The 17,243-nt window shown below is 45.8% G+C and overlaps 1 protein-coding gene across 2 annotated transcripts in view; it reads right to left on the bottom strand.

Moving 5' to 3' along the window:
- LOC148032429 (uncharacterized) overlaps window positions 1-15,539 on the bottom strand; it is a 40,071-nt gene extending 24,532 nt beyond the window's left edge. The window contains exons 1-3 of one of the 2 annotated variants that reach the window (XM_087683086.1): window positions 15,223-15,535; window positions 14,729-14,830; window positions 14,425-14,598 (exon numbers count right to left, since the gene is read on the bottom strand). In XM_087683086.1, coding sequence (XP_087539212.1) covers window positions 14,425-14,598; window positions 14,729-14,830; window positions 15,223-15,477 — 531 coding nt within the window. In that variant the 5' untranslated portion in view covers window positions 15,478-15,535. Of the gene's footprint in view, window positions 1-14,424; window positions 14,599-14,728; window positions 14,831-15,222 lie in introns of both variants that reach the window. The other variant, XM_087683087.1, reaches the window with a different exon arrangement.
- Between the last annotated feature and the right edge of the window lie 1,704 nt (window positions 15,540-17,243).

Genomic DNA, 17,243 nt, shown 5'->3' with positions numbered 1-17,243 from the left:
AACTTCAATAGAGGGGGCTCCCGAAGCAGACAAAATTCAGGTACATCTACAGCTTCTGTTTCATTTGAGCATATCACACACACTTCTCACTTCCCTCCCATCCCACCCTCTTCTATATCACACCTCTCATCATCTATCCAAAACCTTGGATTACACTCCACATTTGCATCACACACCCTAGGGGCTGGATCTTCTATCTCCGCTCCTAGCATCTTTTCCTTCTCCACCCCATTCTCTACCTCTTTGCACCATGGTACTTCGTTAGGGGGAATGCCACCCTTTAACACAATGCCTCTCACCTTTCAGCACATGAGCACACCCATAACTCCTGGGACGACTGTGATGGGCATCCCCCTCACCATCCCCAGCTTCACATCTCCCATGACCACTCATACACACGGGTTTCCATCCTCAGCTTATGGTGCGTCTTCACACTCTCCTTGGGTTACACCTACGCAGGGATTCCCATCTTCTGCTCACCGTGTTCCCATCCCACCTCCTTGGGTTCCTCATGTGGCTACCATGCCCATGCCTAGTCAACCCATCCCTACCTATGGATCCATCTTGCACACTACACGCATGCCTTGTGGGCACTCTGGGGCCCATTCCCAAGTGTACTCCACTCCCCCATCCTACCCACACTACACTTTTTCACACTATCCATCTCCGAGCACTACCACTCCTGTTGCAACAGCCAAGAACGCCTTCACGGATAAGACACGTTTAACAAGTCAAATTTCACCACTTGGTCTAATTTCATGTAACAAGTGCTTGAGTCTCAGGGTCTTTGGAACCTCGTCATTGGTCAAACCCTCAACTAGCTCACCCTCATTACATCTGTCAATGGAGAACCCACAATGCCACAGCCAATGTTGAGTTGATGCAGGGATTGCTTCCTGAGTTTCACTCTCAGTTGCAGCACTTCCCGCTCGCGTCAAAGCGTTGGAGTCACCTTCTCGACCGCTATGCGGCTCGTGATCGTACTCGACGCATCAATCTCGACCTTGAGCTTCAAGAGTTCTCTATTAAGGAAGGGGATGATCTGAAAGTCAAGCTGGTTGAATATAGGCAGTTACTAGCCGAGTTCACCACTACTAGCTCTCCAAAGTCAAATGACAATCAGGTTACATTCTTCTTGAATAAATTGATCGACAAGTACTTCAATTTCATTCAACACATCATCTCCCAACCTAGATTGCCAACCTTCTACGAGTTTGAGTGCCAGTTCTTGCGTTACGCGAGGCTGCATAATCAAGTCCACAAAAAATCCTCATCACAGCCTTATTCAAAGCAGAGGGGGTTTGTTGCCTCTTCTTCGGGAGGGACAATCACTAGTGGCAAGAACTCACTAGATGCGAAGGCAAGCCAATCAAAGGGTGACTCCTTTTCCTCAGATGGAACCAAAGAATCTAGACCTATCTGGCAGCAACTCCCTAAGAAAAACCGGTTTTGCACACATTGCCAGAGAGCAGGCCATGTGGACGAGGAGTGTCGCTCCAAGGCCCAAGGTCTTCCACCTAAAAAGCCTCCGCAGACCGCTGCAACTGCACAATCCAGTGGGGCTACACCCTCCACTCATGCTTCATCTGCTCCTTCAGCACCCGTTGTTATTACTGTTGGACATATGGCTCGAGTACAGCTTCAGCGGCCCATTTCTTTCACTACCCCTGAGGGATTGGCTGATTGGTCTGCAGGTTCCGATCCCGTTGCACTTCATGCATCCATCTCACCTTCCTTTCTACCTCATCAGGCGTTCCCTTAGCAAAAGCCCTGCTACTGGACATACGCGATAGTAGCCACCTTCTTCGACTCGCATACCTCTAGGTCCTTTCAGATACCCTAGGTCAGTCTAGCATTCATTTTTCGCACTCTTAGAGTCGGGCCCATAGGATTCATTATCCTTAGTTTTTCCATTTTTTTGTCTTCCGCTGCATTTCCTCACACACATACACATTCATTGCATTTATTTTGAGTTAGATTTTCTTTCTGTTCTGTTTTGCTTTGGAGCATCTCACCACTAACCTCTGTGTTTGCAGATTCTCATCTCTTTTGCAGGGTTTTGTCTTTCAGTGTAGGGCTAACTTGCAGATTGCTTTGGTCCTCCCTAGGCTAGAGACGTGGGGATGCGCACCGTTCCTTTCATGGTTTCATCATCCTAGGAGTGCTTGCTCTTCTTCCAGCATGGCGATTTTCCCTCCCGAGGCAGATCGTGCAACATCTCTCTCGATGCTAACATGGTAGTGACTTCTACCTTGCTCTTCTAGCAAGGTGCTTCATCCACTTCATCTTCTTTCATTCCTTATGGTTCTCGGCACCATATGAAGACCGACATCAAGCTCCTCTTCCTTCTTCGATATCTACATCCAGGTTGAGAGGGGGTTCCTACCCTTCTTGGTATTCTACAGGCTTTAGCACTTTGTCTTCGACATCGCCTTCTTCCCCCTGTTGTACCTTACCCTTTGCATTGCATGATTATATCATTCTTATACTAGGGCACTTGGGCAAGTGAACAATTTCCCCACGAGGGACACTGTCCAAGTGGCACCTGTTGCATGACCATTCTTCAGCATGTAGCATACTTTGCATCTCATTGTGCAGAGCACCACTTGCGCGGATCCTAAGTTGCTTCCACCGGCGACTGTTGTTACCACACCACCCTCCTTCATCACATGGATACCTCATCACCTATTTTTACTCGTCATCGACGCCCTGAGTAGATGGGTTTGCTTATACTGTTTTGTGATGTGTTGGGTGTTGTCAGAGATCATAGCCTGGTTCAGGCAGGCAGCAGCAGGCAGCAGCTGCACAGTCCAGCTGCACAGTCGGACTGTGCAGTCGGACTGCCACGTTGCAGTCCGACTGCCTGCAGCTGATTTTTATCAGGCTGCGCCTTATTTTGGCGCCCCATCCTAGGCAGATTTTCGCCTATTTATTGCTGACGTTTTCAGCAGTCTGGCATTCATTCTCTGTCGCAAATTACAGACCGGTGCCGTGCAGATCTCTGTCTCTGTTCGCAGATTTCAGACAGCAGACAGTGCAGACTGCAGCAGACTTCGAGGTGGACAGCAGGTCGCATCGTCGAGGTGGAGACACGCAGTCCAGCGCACTGCGCCCGTGTATATCTTTGTATTCAGCATTCTTTATACAGCAGATCTTCAGTGTACACTGTCTCTTTCTCTCCCTTCTCTCTCTGCGTTCTCTCTCTCTCAGTCCTACGCTTCCGCACCGCTGCACTCTGACATGGTATCAGAGCAGTGTTTGAGGGCTGACTGAGCGCAGAATCAACCTGAAGAGGAGTTTCCATCGCGACACAAATTTGCGTTTTTTGCGTTTAAGGGCAGACAGGAGGGCTGCGCCTTGGAACAAGGCTGAAATGAGTGTGGGCGCACAGGAAAGGAGTACAGGTGGTGGATTTGCTGCTGTTTACTGCTGTTTGTCGCGGAGAAAGTTTGAGTTTTCAACCTAAAAGTGCAGGTTTTGCTTTTTCATCGCCTCCGGCGGGTGAAGGAGCTTCGGGACGCTGAAGAGCCTTAGCAGGCTGAGTCTACTCAGCCAGAGGGGGCTGCTTTTGCGTTTGAGAAGGCATTGCAGGTAAAGATGTCTACAGAGATGGACTTGGAGTTCCAGGCGATTATGGACCGGAAGGTGCCTGTCCTACCGGCTCTTCCTACAGATCAGAAGCTCGACGGCGACAACTACCGCATTTGGCGCGTTATGATGTTGGCCATTCTGGAGTCCTATGATTTGGCGGAGTTGGTACAGGAAGATATTGACCGGCCCTCGGTAAGAGATGAGTCCAAACTCTCTTCCGATGCTCGTACGGAGTTGGCCAGGGCCCAGTCTCATTGGGACAAACTGAATGCCAGGATTCGATCCTTTCTCTTTCTATCATGCACTACAGCCGTGATCGCTCACATCGAGCACTTGACGGTGGCTCGTGAGATATGGCTGGAGCTTGATCAAATGTACAATCGGATGACCCTGATGAAGAGGGTTTCTTTGGAGGTTCAGATGCGGACCTTGTCCGTCAATAAGTCTTCTTCGCTAAGGGAACACATTAACAAGCTAAGGCAGCTACAGATGCAGGTTCAGAACGCGGGGAAGCCGATCTCCTCCGAAGACATGGCGATTACACTCTTGTCCCAGTTGCCGCCACGATTCGGTACATTTTACTCTGCCCTTATTGCTTCAGGGCGCGAGTCTACTCTTCGATGGGAGGAGTTGGTTCCTATGGTCTTGGACCAAGAGGAACAGTTAAAGGGACAGAATGCTTCCAAGACGGAGGCGTTGACAGGTCAAGCCTCTCAGAAGAAGGGGAAGGACCAAAAGAAGAAGAAGGGGGATAACAAGTCCAAGAAGGACAAGGAGAAGGACAAGGACAAAGACTCCACATGCCATATTTGTGGAAAGACTGGCCATTGGAAGAAGGATTGCCCTGACAAAGACTCGAAGGACACCAAGAAGAAGGACACCAAGGATTCTGGAGCGGTGGCTGCACCCTCATCAGCTGCATTTCTACATTTAGTTGTCATTGAGGACGCTTCTCCGAATGCTTCTGATGCTGCGATGGCGGCTTCCCAATCTCGAGAGTGGATTATTGATAGTGGTGCCTCACGGCACATGACTCCTTCATCAGATGGTGTTGCCCAGCTGCGACCTTCGCGTGGGCAGGTTCTCATTGGAGACAGCTCTTCAGTTTCTATTGCAGGTCGGGGTAAGATGCAGCTTATTCCGGATGGACGAGGTGGCACCCATACTTCAGAGGTTTTGCATGTACCAGGATTGGGGTACCATCTCCTTTCAGTCCATAAGATTTGTTCCCTTGGTCTTCTGGTGGAGTTTGACAGTTCTACAGTGCGAGTCCTTGATCGTGAGTCGAGGAAGGTTCTATCATGTGGATATGAGGAGAACGGCATTTACAAACTGAAGTCTTCCACTGCCCTCTCTACTCTTCTTCTTACCTCACAGTCACAGTCTGAATTATGGCATGCTAGGTTTAGTCACCTGAACTATGACTATCTTCGGAAGGCGTCACGGGGACAGCTTGTTCGAGGGTTGCCGGATATAGTGGTGAGCCAGCAGCCATGTGTCTCCTGCATAAAGGGGAAGCAGCATCGGGATGCCATTCCCCACACCGCTTCGCGGCGGTCTACTTCACCGATGGAGTTAGTATCTACGGATCTATGTGGCCCTATGAGGAATGAGTCCCTGCGTGGGAGCTCGTACTTCATGCTGATCGTGGATGACTATAGCAGGATGACATGGGCCTACTTTTTGGCACTAAAATCAGAAGCTTTCTCGCACTTCAAGGATTGGCTTCTCTTTGAGGAGAACCGATCAGGCCGGAAGTTGAAGACCTTGCGATCCGACAAGGGAGGTGAATTTGTCTCTAATGAATTTGCTCGGTTTTGTGCAGATAGAGGAGTTCACCAGGAGTTTGCCAATACGAATACTCCACAAGAAAATGGTATTCTCGAACGGAAGAACCGCAGTGTGATCGAGATGGCGCGCACCATGATGGAGCACCGACAGACCCCCCAGGTTCTGTGGGCTGAGGCTGTGGCTACTGCAGTCCACATCCTTAATCGATCTCCTACTTCGGCCGTGGAAGGGATGACTCCATTTGAGGCGTATTTTGGGTCGAAGCCAGATGTTTCTTACTTTCGGGTCTTTGGGTGTGATGCCTATGTTCACATTCCCAAAGGTCACCGTGACAAATTCGAAGCGGCTTCCCGCAAACAGGTATTTGTTGGCTACAGCTCCCAGTCCCAAGGCTACCGACTCTATGATCCCATCAAGCGGGATGTATATACTAGCCGTGATGTGCGGTTTGTGGAGGTTCCGGCTTCTTCAACGGGGGAGGAGCATCCCGTTCTTGGAGATCCAGGGGAGAGTTTGGATCCTTCTACAGTTCCACTGGAGCCTGTGCCGTTTGATTATGATTCTGTTTCTGACACAGAGTCTACTGTTCCACCGGATCCTTCTGAGGAGTTACCACCGGTGGACATTCCAGAGTCTTCTACTGATGGAGAACGACGAGGGGAGGTTCGGCCTCCTCCTCGCTGGGCCCGTGACACACTCCGTGATTCAGGGATCGAGGGGGTTCCTGAGGAGTGGGGACCGCAGGATGGTCCGCGGCGGTCACGGAGGCACCAGGCGCATTCTTCGGAGCTTGTTTGCTCCAATTATTGTTTGATGTCCCGAGTTATACAGGATCGAGAGCCCACCTCCGTGAAGAAGGCTTTACAGTCCGCCCCATGGAAGAAAGCTATGGAAGCTGAGTTGGAGGCTATTGAGAGGAATGGCACTTGGTCACTTGTGCCACGCCCCCCGAAGAAGAAGGTGATTGGAGTCAAGTGGGTCTTCAAGACCAAATATCTCAGTGATGGTACTTTGGATAAGCACAAGGCTCGCCTTGTTGCGAAGGGTTTTGCCCAGCGCCCAGGGATTGACTGTCATGACACCTTTGCTCCTACAGCTCGTATGGCAACCATTAGAGCTGTTCTTGCTTTGGCTGGCCATAGGAGATGGCCTGTTTATCAGCTGGATGTGAAGTCGGCCTTCCTGAATGGTGATTTGAAGGAGGAGATCTACGTTGAGCAGCCTCCTGGCTTTGGTTCTTCCGATGGGAAAGTCTACAGGTTGAAGAAGGCCCTGTATGGTCTCAAGCAGGCCCCGCGAGCTTGGAACGAGAAGCTTGATTCGTTCCTCCAGACTCAGTTGGGATATCGGCGGTCCAAGGCCGATCCGCAGCTGTATGTTCACACTTCCGAGGATGGTTGTGTGCTGTTTGTATTATATGTTGATGATTTGATTGTCACAGGTGATGATGCACAGCAGGTCCAGGAGACAAAGTCAGCTTTACATCGGACGTTCGAGATGACGGATTTGGGGCTACTCCATTTCTTTTTAGGACATGAGATTTTTCAGTCTCAGTGGGGGATCTTTCTCTCCCAACAGAGATATGTACAGGAGCTCTTGGTGTCTTTTGAGATGGCAGATTGTCGGGCCCTCTCTACTCCTATGGATCCGAACTGGAAGGCCACTTCCCACTCAGCTTCTCCTTTGGCGGATACTTCCCGCTATCGACAGTTGATAGGGTCTTTGATTTGGCTTCTCAACACCAGGGTTGATCTATGTTTTGCTGTTGGGCTCTTGGCAGGGTTCATGAGTGAACCTAAGACGGTGCATTGGCAGGCTGCTCAGAGGATACTTCGGTTTCTGAGGGGGACGTCTGATTTGGGGATTCATTACCCCGCAGGGACAGATGGGTCAGATCTTGTACTTGCAGGTTGGAGCGACTCGGATTGGGCCGGTGACGTGGACCACAGGCGGTCTACAACAGGTTACTGCTTTACTTTGGGTGCAGGTGTTATGTCTTGGAGTAGCAAGAAGCAGCCCACGGTAGCCCTTTCGTCTACTGAGGCGGAGTATCGGGCCGCGTCTTCCACCACATGCGAGGTTGTGTGGCTTCGGAGACTGTTGGAGGAGCTTGGGTGCCCCCAGACTCGTCCTACATTGCTGCGATGTGACAATGAGAGTTGCATTGCCTTGGCGAGGAATCCTGTTTTTCATGCCCGGACGAAGCACATTGAGATCCAGTACCACTTCATCCGAGAAAAGCTTTTGGATGAGACCATCACTGTGGAGTATTGCAAGACGGAGGATAATCTTGCGGATTTGTTTACGAAGGTGCTTCCTCAGGCTCTACTTCGGCAACATTCCAGATCCCTCAGGCTTCTGCCCTGTCCAGGCTCTGAGAGGGGGTGTCAGAGATCATAGCCTGGTTCAGGCAGGCAGCAGCAGGCAGCAGCTGCACAGTCCAGCTGCACAGTCGGACTGTGCAGTCGGACTGCCACGTGGCAGTCCGACTGCCTGCAGCTGATTTTTATCAGGCTGCGCCTTATTTTGGCGCCCCATCCTAGGCAGATTTTCGCCTATTTATTGCTGACGTTTTCAGCAGTCTAGCATTCATTCTCTGTCGCAGATTACAGACCGGTGCCGTGCAGATCTCTGTCTCTGTTCGCAGATTTCAGACAGCAGACAGTGCAGACTGCAGCAGACTTCGAGGTGGACAGCAGGTCGCATCGTCGAGGTGGAGACACGCAGTCCAGCGCACTGCGCCCGTGTATATCTTTGTATTCAGCATTCTTTATACAGCAGATCTTCAGTGTACACTGTCTCTTTCTCTCCCTTCTCTCTCTGCGTTCTCTCTCTCTCAGTCCTACGCTTCCGCACCGCTGCACTCTGACAGGTGTACCCTCCCTACTCCGGTCTTTTGGGTCACTTTTACTCAATCGGCCGCATCCCATCAAATTTCCTTCACTTATTCAAAAAAAACCAAAAAAAAAAAAAGTGTTCCATGTAGTTCCATCCGCCTTTGTAAGGCTTGGTAGGCCACTAGGCAGCCGACGTGCACCCTTTGTCCGATGCCCTGTCCTCTCTGGAGTGACTACTTGGATTCCCTTGGTACCATAATCATCGCCTCTGTAGTCTTGGTAGGCCACTGGGCAGCCGACGTGCATCCTTTGTCCGATGCCTTGGCTGCTTTGGGGTGGGATGTCTTGGGGTACATAAATATCACAATGGCTAGCCTAACCTTTCAGCTCAATTTTGGGCCTGAGAGGGGGTGTTGAACTAAAATATACATTACTTGCTGATTAGCCTCTTAAACAGCCCCAAAACACACTAAAAATGCTTTTTTAGAGTAAAACCCTAAAATGGGGAGCGGTTCGAGAGAGTTCAGTGGAAACCCTAAAACAAGGAGCAGTTCGAGAGAGTTTAGTGGAAACCCTAATTTTTGGGGCGCCCATCCACATCTATAAATAGGCAGACTGCCCCCATTCAGCGATCATCCTTGTTTGCAGGTTACACCAATCCACACACCCTCTGTTGCTGTTGGCACCCAGTTTTCAGCCTGCAGCCCGCCTTCTCAACCGTTGGCGACTGCCCCAAACTGTCCCAGACTGCCGTTCAGCCTGCTGTCCATCATCTCCAGGGTCAGCCAGCCTGCGTTTTGAGCATTGCAGGCCCTGACACTCTCAGGCACTGTTTCAGCCTGCTGTTTACAGCAAACTGTGCACAGTTTCAAGCCTCCGTTCGGTGGTACACTGCTGCGTTTACCAGTTTCCAGCCTCCAGACTGCTGCCATTCACTATTCAGCACTCCTACACTCCGACTGGTGGTCACAGACTTGAGATCTGTCTTCGGTGGACGTTACACTCCGACATTGCTCTGCCCTTGAGCACACTGTACACTCTTACATTCATTTACAGCATTCATTCACTTCAGAGTTGTGTTCTCTCTCTCCCTTCTTCTGTTTGTGTTTGAATTTTTGTGTTTGAGTTTTGAGTTTTGCGTTTAGGGTTTGAGTTTTGCCCTCTGTGTCTGTGTTTGTCTCTTTGTGTTTCTGTCGTGGTCGTACACTCTGTGTGTCCTCAATGCAAACCCTAGCAGTTTCCTTCACAATTCCTACACTCGAGCGGCTTCTAACAGGCTAGGCGGCCATTCTATTGGTTGGACGACACCAAGCCAACCTACGTTTTCTGCAGGTAGCCCTCAACACACGTGCTGCAGAACCACATCTTGTATTACCTGCATTTTCTGCAGGTCGCCCCCCCGGCACACGTGCTGCAGGTTCTAACCTGTGTTTCAAGCAAACAATGCCCCCCCTCCAATTTGCATTTTGCTGCAGGGCAGTCTCCAGCATGGGGCGGCTTCTCGCAAACCTGGGCGACATTATTTTCCGCACTCAAGCAGCCTTATCCAGGCTGGCCGGCACATTTGCAAGCTGGGTGGCACCTGTTCTCTGCTGGGTGGCCTGTTCATAGCTGGACAGACTCGTCTTTCAGCTGCATTTCACACAGACTGGTCTTTTCTGACCAGGGCAACTTCTTTTCAGTGCTAGGTGGCCTCTTTGTCAAGCCTGATGCAAGGTAAATCTGTGTTTACTGCAGGCATTGTACTTTTGGGCACTCCTAGTACAATACCAGCCCTGGATTGGCTGTGTTTACATGCTGAAGACCTATATTCATCTGCATTTATTACTCCCTCTTGCTTTGCATTCAAACTGAGCACCATCCTATATATTCTTACAGGCTTCTAGTCCTTGATTGGCATTGATGCCATCTCTTGGGTAGGTGCCAGTCCTACCCTCTACCCACATCCAACAAGCTAGATGGGACAACCTACCCTCTATGGTCATGCCATATGGAGTGTCTCTTCCACAACTATGACCTTTGGGATTTCGTTATTGTCCCTATTTCCCCAACTACCATGGATTCTCATGACGGTGTAACGGCAGATTCAGCAACTTTATGGGATCAATTGAATGCCAAAGCCTGCTCTCTTCTCCTTTTGAGTTATACAAATTCTGTGCTCATGAATGTTCAACGTATCCGTACAACTACAAAGGTTTAGAGGAGATTGGCATCTATCTTCCGGATCCAGACATTTGGGCATCAATTATCTCTTGAGTTGAGGGTATAACTGCTTGATGTCATAGATTCCCCTACAATGAGGAATTACATCCACAAGATGGAGAAGCTTCGGGATGAGCTTGCAGAGGATCTAGCTATGACACTTCTTTCACATCTTTTGTCACCGACATACGATGTGTTCTACACCGGTCTTCTCACTTCTCATAGCCGAGAGACTCACTTGGAAGGAGCTAGTCCCATTAGTGCTTGAGCAGGATGCATGTAACAGTGAGAGATTCTTGTGGAGCCCATGCACATGGCCACGCTTATGCGACTTTATCTTCGCGTACAGGACAAGTCAAGCAAAAGAAAGGGAAGAGGAAGACATTGGAATCATCTTCCAACTCTGATACAGATTTTGTGGGGAAGCATAGAGGATATCAGCTCATGTGTAAGTCTCTGCATGCAAAGGCTGGGCACATTATTTAGGATATTTTAGGCATTTTTTATGGTCTTTAGTATGGTCATATTGAGCATTTATTGTTGGCTAACCAGCATTAAATGCTGGCAAACCCGATCATATTGAGGACATATTTTTGTCATATATATTCAAGCTCCTCCTCCACACTCAGATACTCATCTGTCATCACTTGTGGAGACTCCATGGAGAGAGGAGCCAATGGCGGTGCCCATGTAGCCAATGACTCACTGTTGTACGCGACTGTCTCACGTCGGATATATAGATTCCATTTTCCGGGCATACATCTGATTTCTTATCTGTATTGTGTTCTTCAGTGTTCTTTCTTTCCCTTTCTCTTTTGTCTTGTGTTTCAAAAGTTTATTACAGCATATATTTACACTTCCATTGTTGCTCCACTTCTGACAATCTCCTACCTGTGAACATCAATTATCCTTTCTCAACTTTCGCTACTACACACAACAAATCTTCATCAAGTGTCATGAAGCAAGTGATGTACTTAAAACCTCTTGGGATAAAGGCCAATGGCCAATCGCACAATGGGGACCCCTTGTATAAGTATAAGTGTACATTATACATTCTCGAGACCAAATGGCAAATAGAAGCAACCAAACTTCCCTTGCCACTAGACAAGAAAGGAATAGGTGATAAGAAGTTTCCACAAATGTCCTACAAAAGAAACAGCACCCATTCAAAATGACATTTGGAGAGTGCAAAGGCAAGAGAAAGAGCACCAATCAACATTTGCTAGATGAAGATCTTGTATTTGAATGGTGTTTCGTCAAGCCAACCTGTCATCACTGCAACTTTCCACCAAGTTTTACCATTATGGAGACCCAAGTGTTGTTGCTCTTCTGGGCAAGCCAATCCTTATCTCATACAAGCAAGTGGTATATCTGATTTACTGAAACACAGCCTAAACATAGCCGACCATTAATCATCCAATCTTGCCAAGGAGTATCTTGATCCAAAGGGAAAAAAGGTTGTATAGCACACAAGGAGGTTAAAATAGAGTTCCATAAATGGCAATACCCTCAAGGAACATGAAAGAAGCACCAAACTAATCTAAAAGATATGATAGCAGCACTTGCAAGTAACAAAGCATCAGCAACAGTGATTAGTCCCAAGCATGTCATTCTATTTAACATCGAACTCTATTTGCGTTTACCTTCCCATGAGAAAGTTTCAAAACAGCCAACAATTCAACTCTTAAAAGTTAAGGAGTTTGCCAACTCACAATCTAGAGGTGGATACCAAGAAGATTTAACGAGCACCAATTTTCTAGAATGGACCAAATTATTCAAAAGCATGCAAGATTTAAGAGGAACAAGCTATTCAACTTTGACCAAATGCCACCATGAAGCATGAATGCTATTGTTCACATGCTTAATATCCTAATTTTCAAGGAAAAACCTAGCAATCAAAGACAAGGGCTGCTAGCCCTCACACAAAGCCTGAAACAGTGGCCAACAAAGAGCACTCGTATTTTAGGCGAGATGCACTCCCAAAGGATAGGCCAAATGTCTACAAACAATGCCTTCGAGTATAAGTTCACCTTGCCAAACCCAATGCCTATAGGATCACTTTTAATACAACCGATGAGGGTTTATTTAAAGGCATTAATGCAAAGCCTTGAAGCAAGGGCAAATGAGTTCCATGTATCCATTGCTTTTCATATATTATCACGGCCAGCCTTAAGAAGCATGAAGGTGTCAACATCCAAAGCTTGGCCAACCAACTACTCCTCGCCACTAGCCACCCAGCTAGACAACATTGATAAAGAACAAAGGACTCAACACATAACCCTATCAAATAGATCGGCGAACAGCTCTCTCTCCTCCACATTAAGGTTTAACAATCACCTGGCATATTGTACCAAAAAAATTGAAGGCTTGATATTTGAAATCGACAACTAAAATTTGAGCAATTGCCAAAGATTTCCAAAAGCCAAACCATCCCAATTGGGGTTAGATTTGACCATCTAGGGAGCAATTGAAAATGAAGCTCTAAGCAAACTAAGGGGCAAATTAGTTTGAAGACTTGTTGGTTATTTTGGACAATAAGAGGTATTGAAGATTGAAGGAAATCATCGACATTTACAAAACAAGTTTTAAAAATACCACAAGAGGCGCCAGTTTAGGGAACAACACAATATACATTTACAAGATTAAATGGTAATATTTTTATTTTCAGTTTATGTGAATTTTATGCTTGCTGAAATTAGTGTTAAATCAGATCATCACCACCCTTTCCCTCAAAAGGAAGGCTGGTTAGCAAAAATGTCTTCATACAATGAGATGGTCATTGCTACATCTCAATCTGAAAATTCACAAAATGTAGGGGAAATGCAATGCCTAATCTTGGACAAGGCACTCAACATGGGTAGCAAGCTGGAAATGTTGGTGTGGACCAAAATCCAGTCCTTCTAGGCCTCTTGAAGCTGATGACCAACAAGAGAAAGAGGAATTTGATGACCGATTTAAGGATCGACTAAGAACAGCGTCTAAAATGTTTGTGCAATTTACAAATGATCCTCACTTCATGCACTTTTTGAGCTCCCAAAGGAGGGCAACAAAGGCAAGAAGAAAAAATTGTCTTTAACAGCTTCAGGACAACAAGATACATCGAAGGAAAAGCTAATGCAACAACATGATGTTCCAAACATGGATAATGAGCATATGAAAATGATGCCAGTGGAGCAATTAATGCATATTCAAGGCTGCCAATTTCTTCGGTTATAAACAGCGAGGCATGTATACTAATGTGGATCATCGGGGATACCTTGGCTACCTCAAGTCCTACAGTTCCCATTCCAATGCTAAAACATCCAACACACTCTTGTATATACTCTACTTTAGATTTCAATAGTCAGCATTCATCTTCATCAAACTCTCTCTCTCTCTCTCTCTCTCTCTCTCTCTCTCTCTCTCTCTCTCTCTCTCTCTCTCTCTCTCTCTCTATATTTATTTATTTCTTTCTTTCTTTCTTTATTTATTTTCTTTCTTTCTTTCTTTCTTTCTTTCTTTCTTTCTTTCTTTCTTTCTTTCTTTCTTTCTTTCTTTCTTTCTTTCTTTCTTTCTTTGTATTTAATTTATATTTATATTTATGTGTGTGTGTGTGTGTGTGCGTCACTCTTCATCTCAGCCTGTGCATCCACTTCCGTATCATTGCACTCTGCCACTTCCGGCTTTATTGGATGTCAAGCAATGTTCAAGTACTCTCCAAACCCTACACTGATTTCACTTTTAATTGTCCTAAAATTGAGCTTAGAAGCAAAGTAATTTGTTTCACTTGTGAGACCCCAATTGCATGTCAAGCTTTTGCTGCACATAGCACCTAGCGAGTAACGTTTACTGTTTAATCTAATTTCAAGTCCTCTTGTACCCGTGGTAGAGCTTTAACCAAATGAGCTAAAAGTGTTTGTGAGCAAAAGCTACAGCATACCAATTTGACTTGTGCTAAGACTGTGACGAAAAGTGATAGCATACACATCTGACTGCTTGTGCCATAAAAAATACTGGCACTTACATGTGAGATAATGGAGACCCAATCCCAGCCACGTGGTTTCTCAGCTGAGGCACCGAATTTGTCAAAATAGCGGCGCTTTTGAGCTTTTGTCAATCTCTCTTTAGTGTCCTTTTTCCCTGAACTCGCATCTTTGCCATCATTCTGAATGTGTGTGGAGGTTGTATCCTCCACATTCTAGCATAGCACAATAATAAAATTTTGTAAGCAAAATATTTGTTGTTAATGGGCACATTATGAAATAAATTTAAAGCACGTGCGGCAACTTACAATAGACAAAAGTAAAGCAGGGTGTGTAAGGACTGACTTCATCAAGTAATGACGGCTTCAAACAATGAAGCTCTGGAAGCTTATCTTTTAGCCACTCCAAAACAGTGTAACACATGCTTTCGCCCACAAGGCTCACTGCCTAGAAACCAAATTCCATTGCTTATTTTTTCCACAGTGATGTGGTTCACAGCAAAGAGTCAAAGTACACATAACATAAATCGTTAAAGAACAGCGAATAAAGCAAGCAAAAGATATCAAGATAACGTGAACCACAGCAAAGAATCAAAATAACTCAGAAATAACAGTAAATTAAGCAATAACTTCGCATTATACAGTAAAGAACAGTACATTAAGCAAGCACAAGCATCAAGGTAGCTGAACCCCGGGTGTATCTACATCCCACTCTGATGAAACAGAACATCATCCAGTGACAATACTGCAAATCGGCCCAGTTGCATCTCTTTCGACGAGGAAAACACCAAAACATCCTTGATTTTAGGTCCATGTATGGAGGAATTGAACATCAAATACCTGCTCATCGAGGCCTTGAAGGATGGCCTTCTTGACAAAGTCAGGGTAAGGATTGTTGTTGATGTTGCTGATGTCGAATTTGGGGGTTTCGTTGGGGTAGAGGCGAGGCAATATCACTTCCACGAACAAAGGAGGAGTGAAGGAATCATCCGGAGGATCGATCCTGATCCTGAACCTGTCGTCGCTTATTTTCGTGAAGCTGTCGTAGAAGATGGACTCCAAGGCCATCATTTCCTCTCCCACCGCATCCTCCATCGTGCAACAATGCCTCTATCTGACTGGGAAAAACAGTCTTCTCGGAATGCCGAGGTTCAATATGTAAAATGAATTGCAAAATTTTCACAAAAAACACATTTCCAAATTCTTTACAAAATTTTAGAACTTTTGAAATTAAATTTTTCAAATCTTAAATGTTATAAAACTTTTAGTTATAAGCATGGCAATTAGAGCTATGCCACTCGCAAGTCCATTGACTTGGGCATGTACAAACCAAAGCTAAAGTATAACAGCCACATCATCAAAACCTAACTTGGACCCCACCTCTACCAACTCGACCAGAGAGACTATATGAGGAGAGAGACAATCCTTTCGAAGAGAGAGGGGGTGAATTTTGAAAGAAAGGAGACTTGAGGAGAGAGAATGCAATATTTACTAGTAGATTATTGCTAATTTTAACTTCAGCTAGTTCATGGAGTACCACCATTTTTTGTGATACTCCATGAAGCCACAAAAGTGTTAGCACATAAGTCGAGTGGCTAAATAAATCATCCACACATTACTAAACTTAACTACATAGATTTGTTCAAGTAAATTTTACTTGGGTGTGTCATCGCTCTTCCATATAGTTGGATCACTCCCTCCAAATTTTTGAGTTAAAGTTTTTCATATCTACTACCCAATTTTTGGCAAACACTCTTGTAAAAAGATGTTTGAAAGACAATGACAACTTATCATCAACAATACAAAGAGGAATAATGGTTAGGTGGCAAGAGGAAAGTAATGATTTTTCTTTTCATTTTTTCACTTATAAATTAGGTTGGACTTAGGAAAATTTGAAAACACCACACACAAAGACGTTATGTCATTGTAAAACGTGCAAGGTTGCACCTCGCTCCCTATACACCTCTTATGAGCAAAGTGAAGTGGACATATTATACTACCACTGTTCCATCAACAAATGTAGCAAGCTCCTCTCCATGCCACTACTTCATCACCAATACATCATGACACAACTCTTCCATCATCTATACCATCCTTATCTTCTAGTCCGTCAATTGTAATGAGTGCCAACAAACTAAATTACCAACTAGAAAAGATAAGACGAACATCTATTCAATGATCACCCACTAAGCTGCTCATAGCACTCATAAGCACACTACATTATTGTGGCCACCTAACAAGCTAGGGCAACTCACAAGAATGATGCCAAGATAGTAGCCAAGTTCTTATGGGAGCAAGTAATTTCTTGATTTGGCTAGCCCATCATGATTATTAGTGACTAAGGGACTCATTTCATCAATGCAATCTATCACCTTGGATTTGAAATCTATGCCGAATGTATCTTATGTCGAGCAACATAAGTTAGAGGTGATGCTATCTAGTTTACTATCACAAGTTCAGTTGAAGCAATGTGAAGATTGTCATCAAGCAATGCCACTTTGCAATTGTTCAATGCTTAAACATCATGGTTCTAACTACAACTTGACTTGGCCTTCAATTGTAATCTAGTTGGTCATTAGTTCTGGTCCTAATAATAGCTCAATGCTGTGAAGGAGTAATTGAGGAAGAACACATTGAGCTCACAACCATGAAGCCTTTGCAAGCCATTTCTTCAATTGTTCATGACCTAAAGTTGGAAATGGTTGAGAATTATTGAGGGACTATCAATGGATGAGAAATGAAGTTGAGGAGAGAGCAATCTCTAATTTCTATTGTGAGAAAGCACTCAAATTTGTTGTTGCTATGATGAAAATGGTTGATTGACTACCACCCCACCATCAACAAGAGCCCCACATGTAAGG

The sequence above is a fragment of the Lygodium microphyllum genome, chromosome 8, assembly GCF_053477565.2.
Source record: "Lygodium microphyllum isolate KBCC chromosome 8, Lygodium_microphyllum_v1.1.10, whole genome shotgun sequence".
Taxonomy (NCBI): Eukaryota; Viridiplantae; Streptophyta; class Polypodiopsida; order Schizaeales; family Lygodiaceae; genus Lygodium; species Lygodium microphyllum.
The sequence above is the reverse complement of the archived record's forward strand: the minus strand, read 5'-3'. Positions and strand labels throughout refer to the sequence as shown.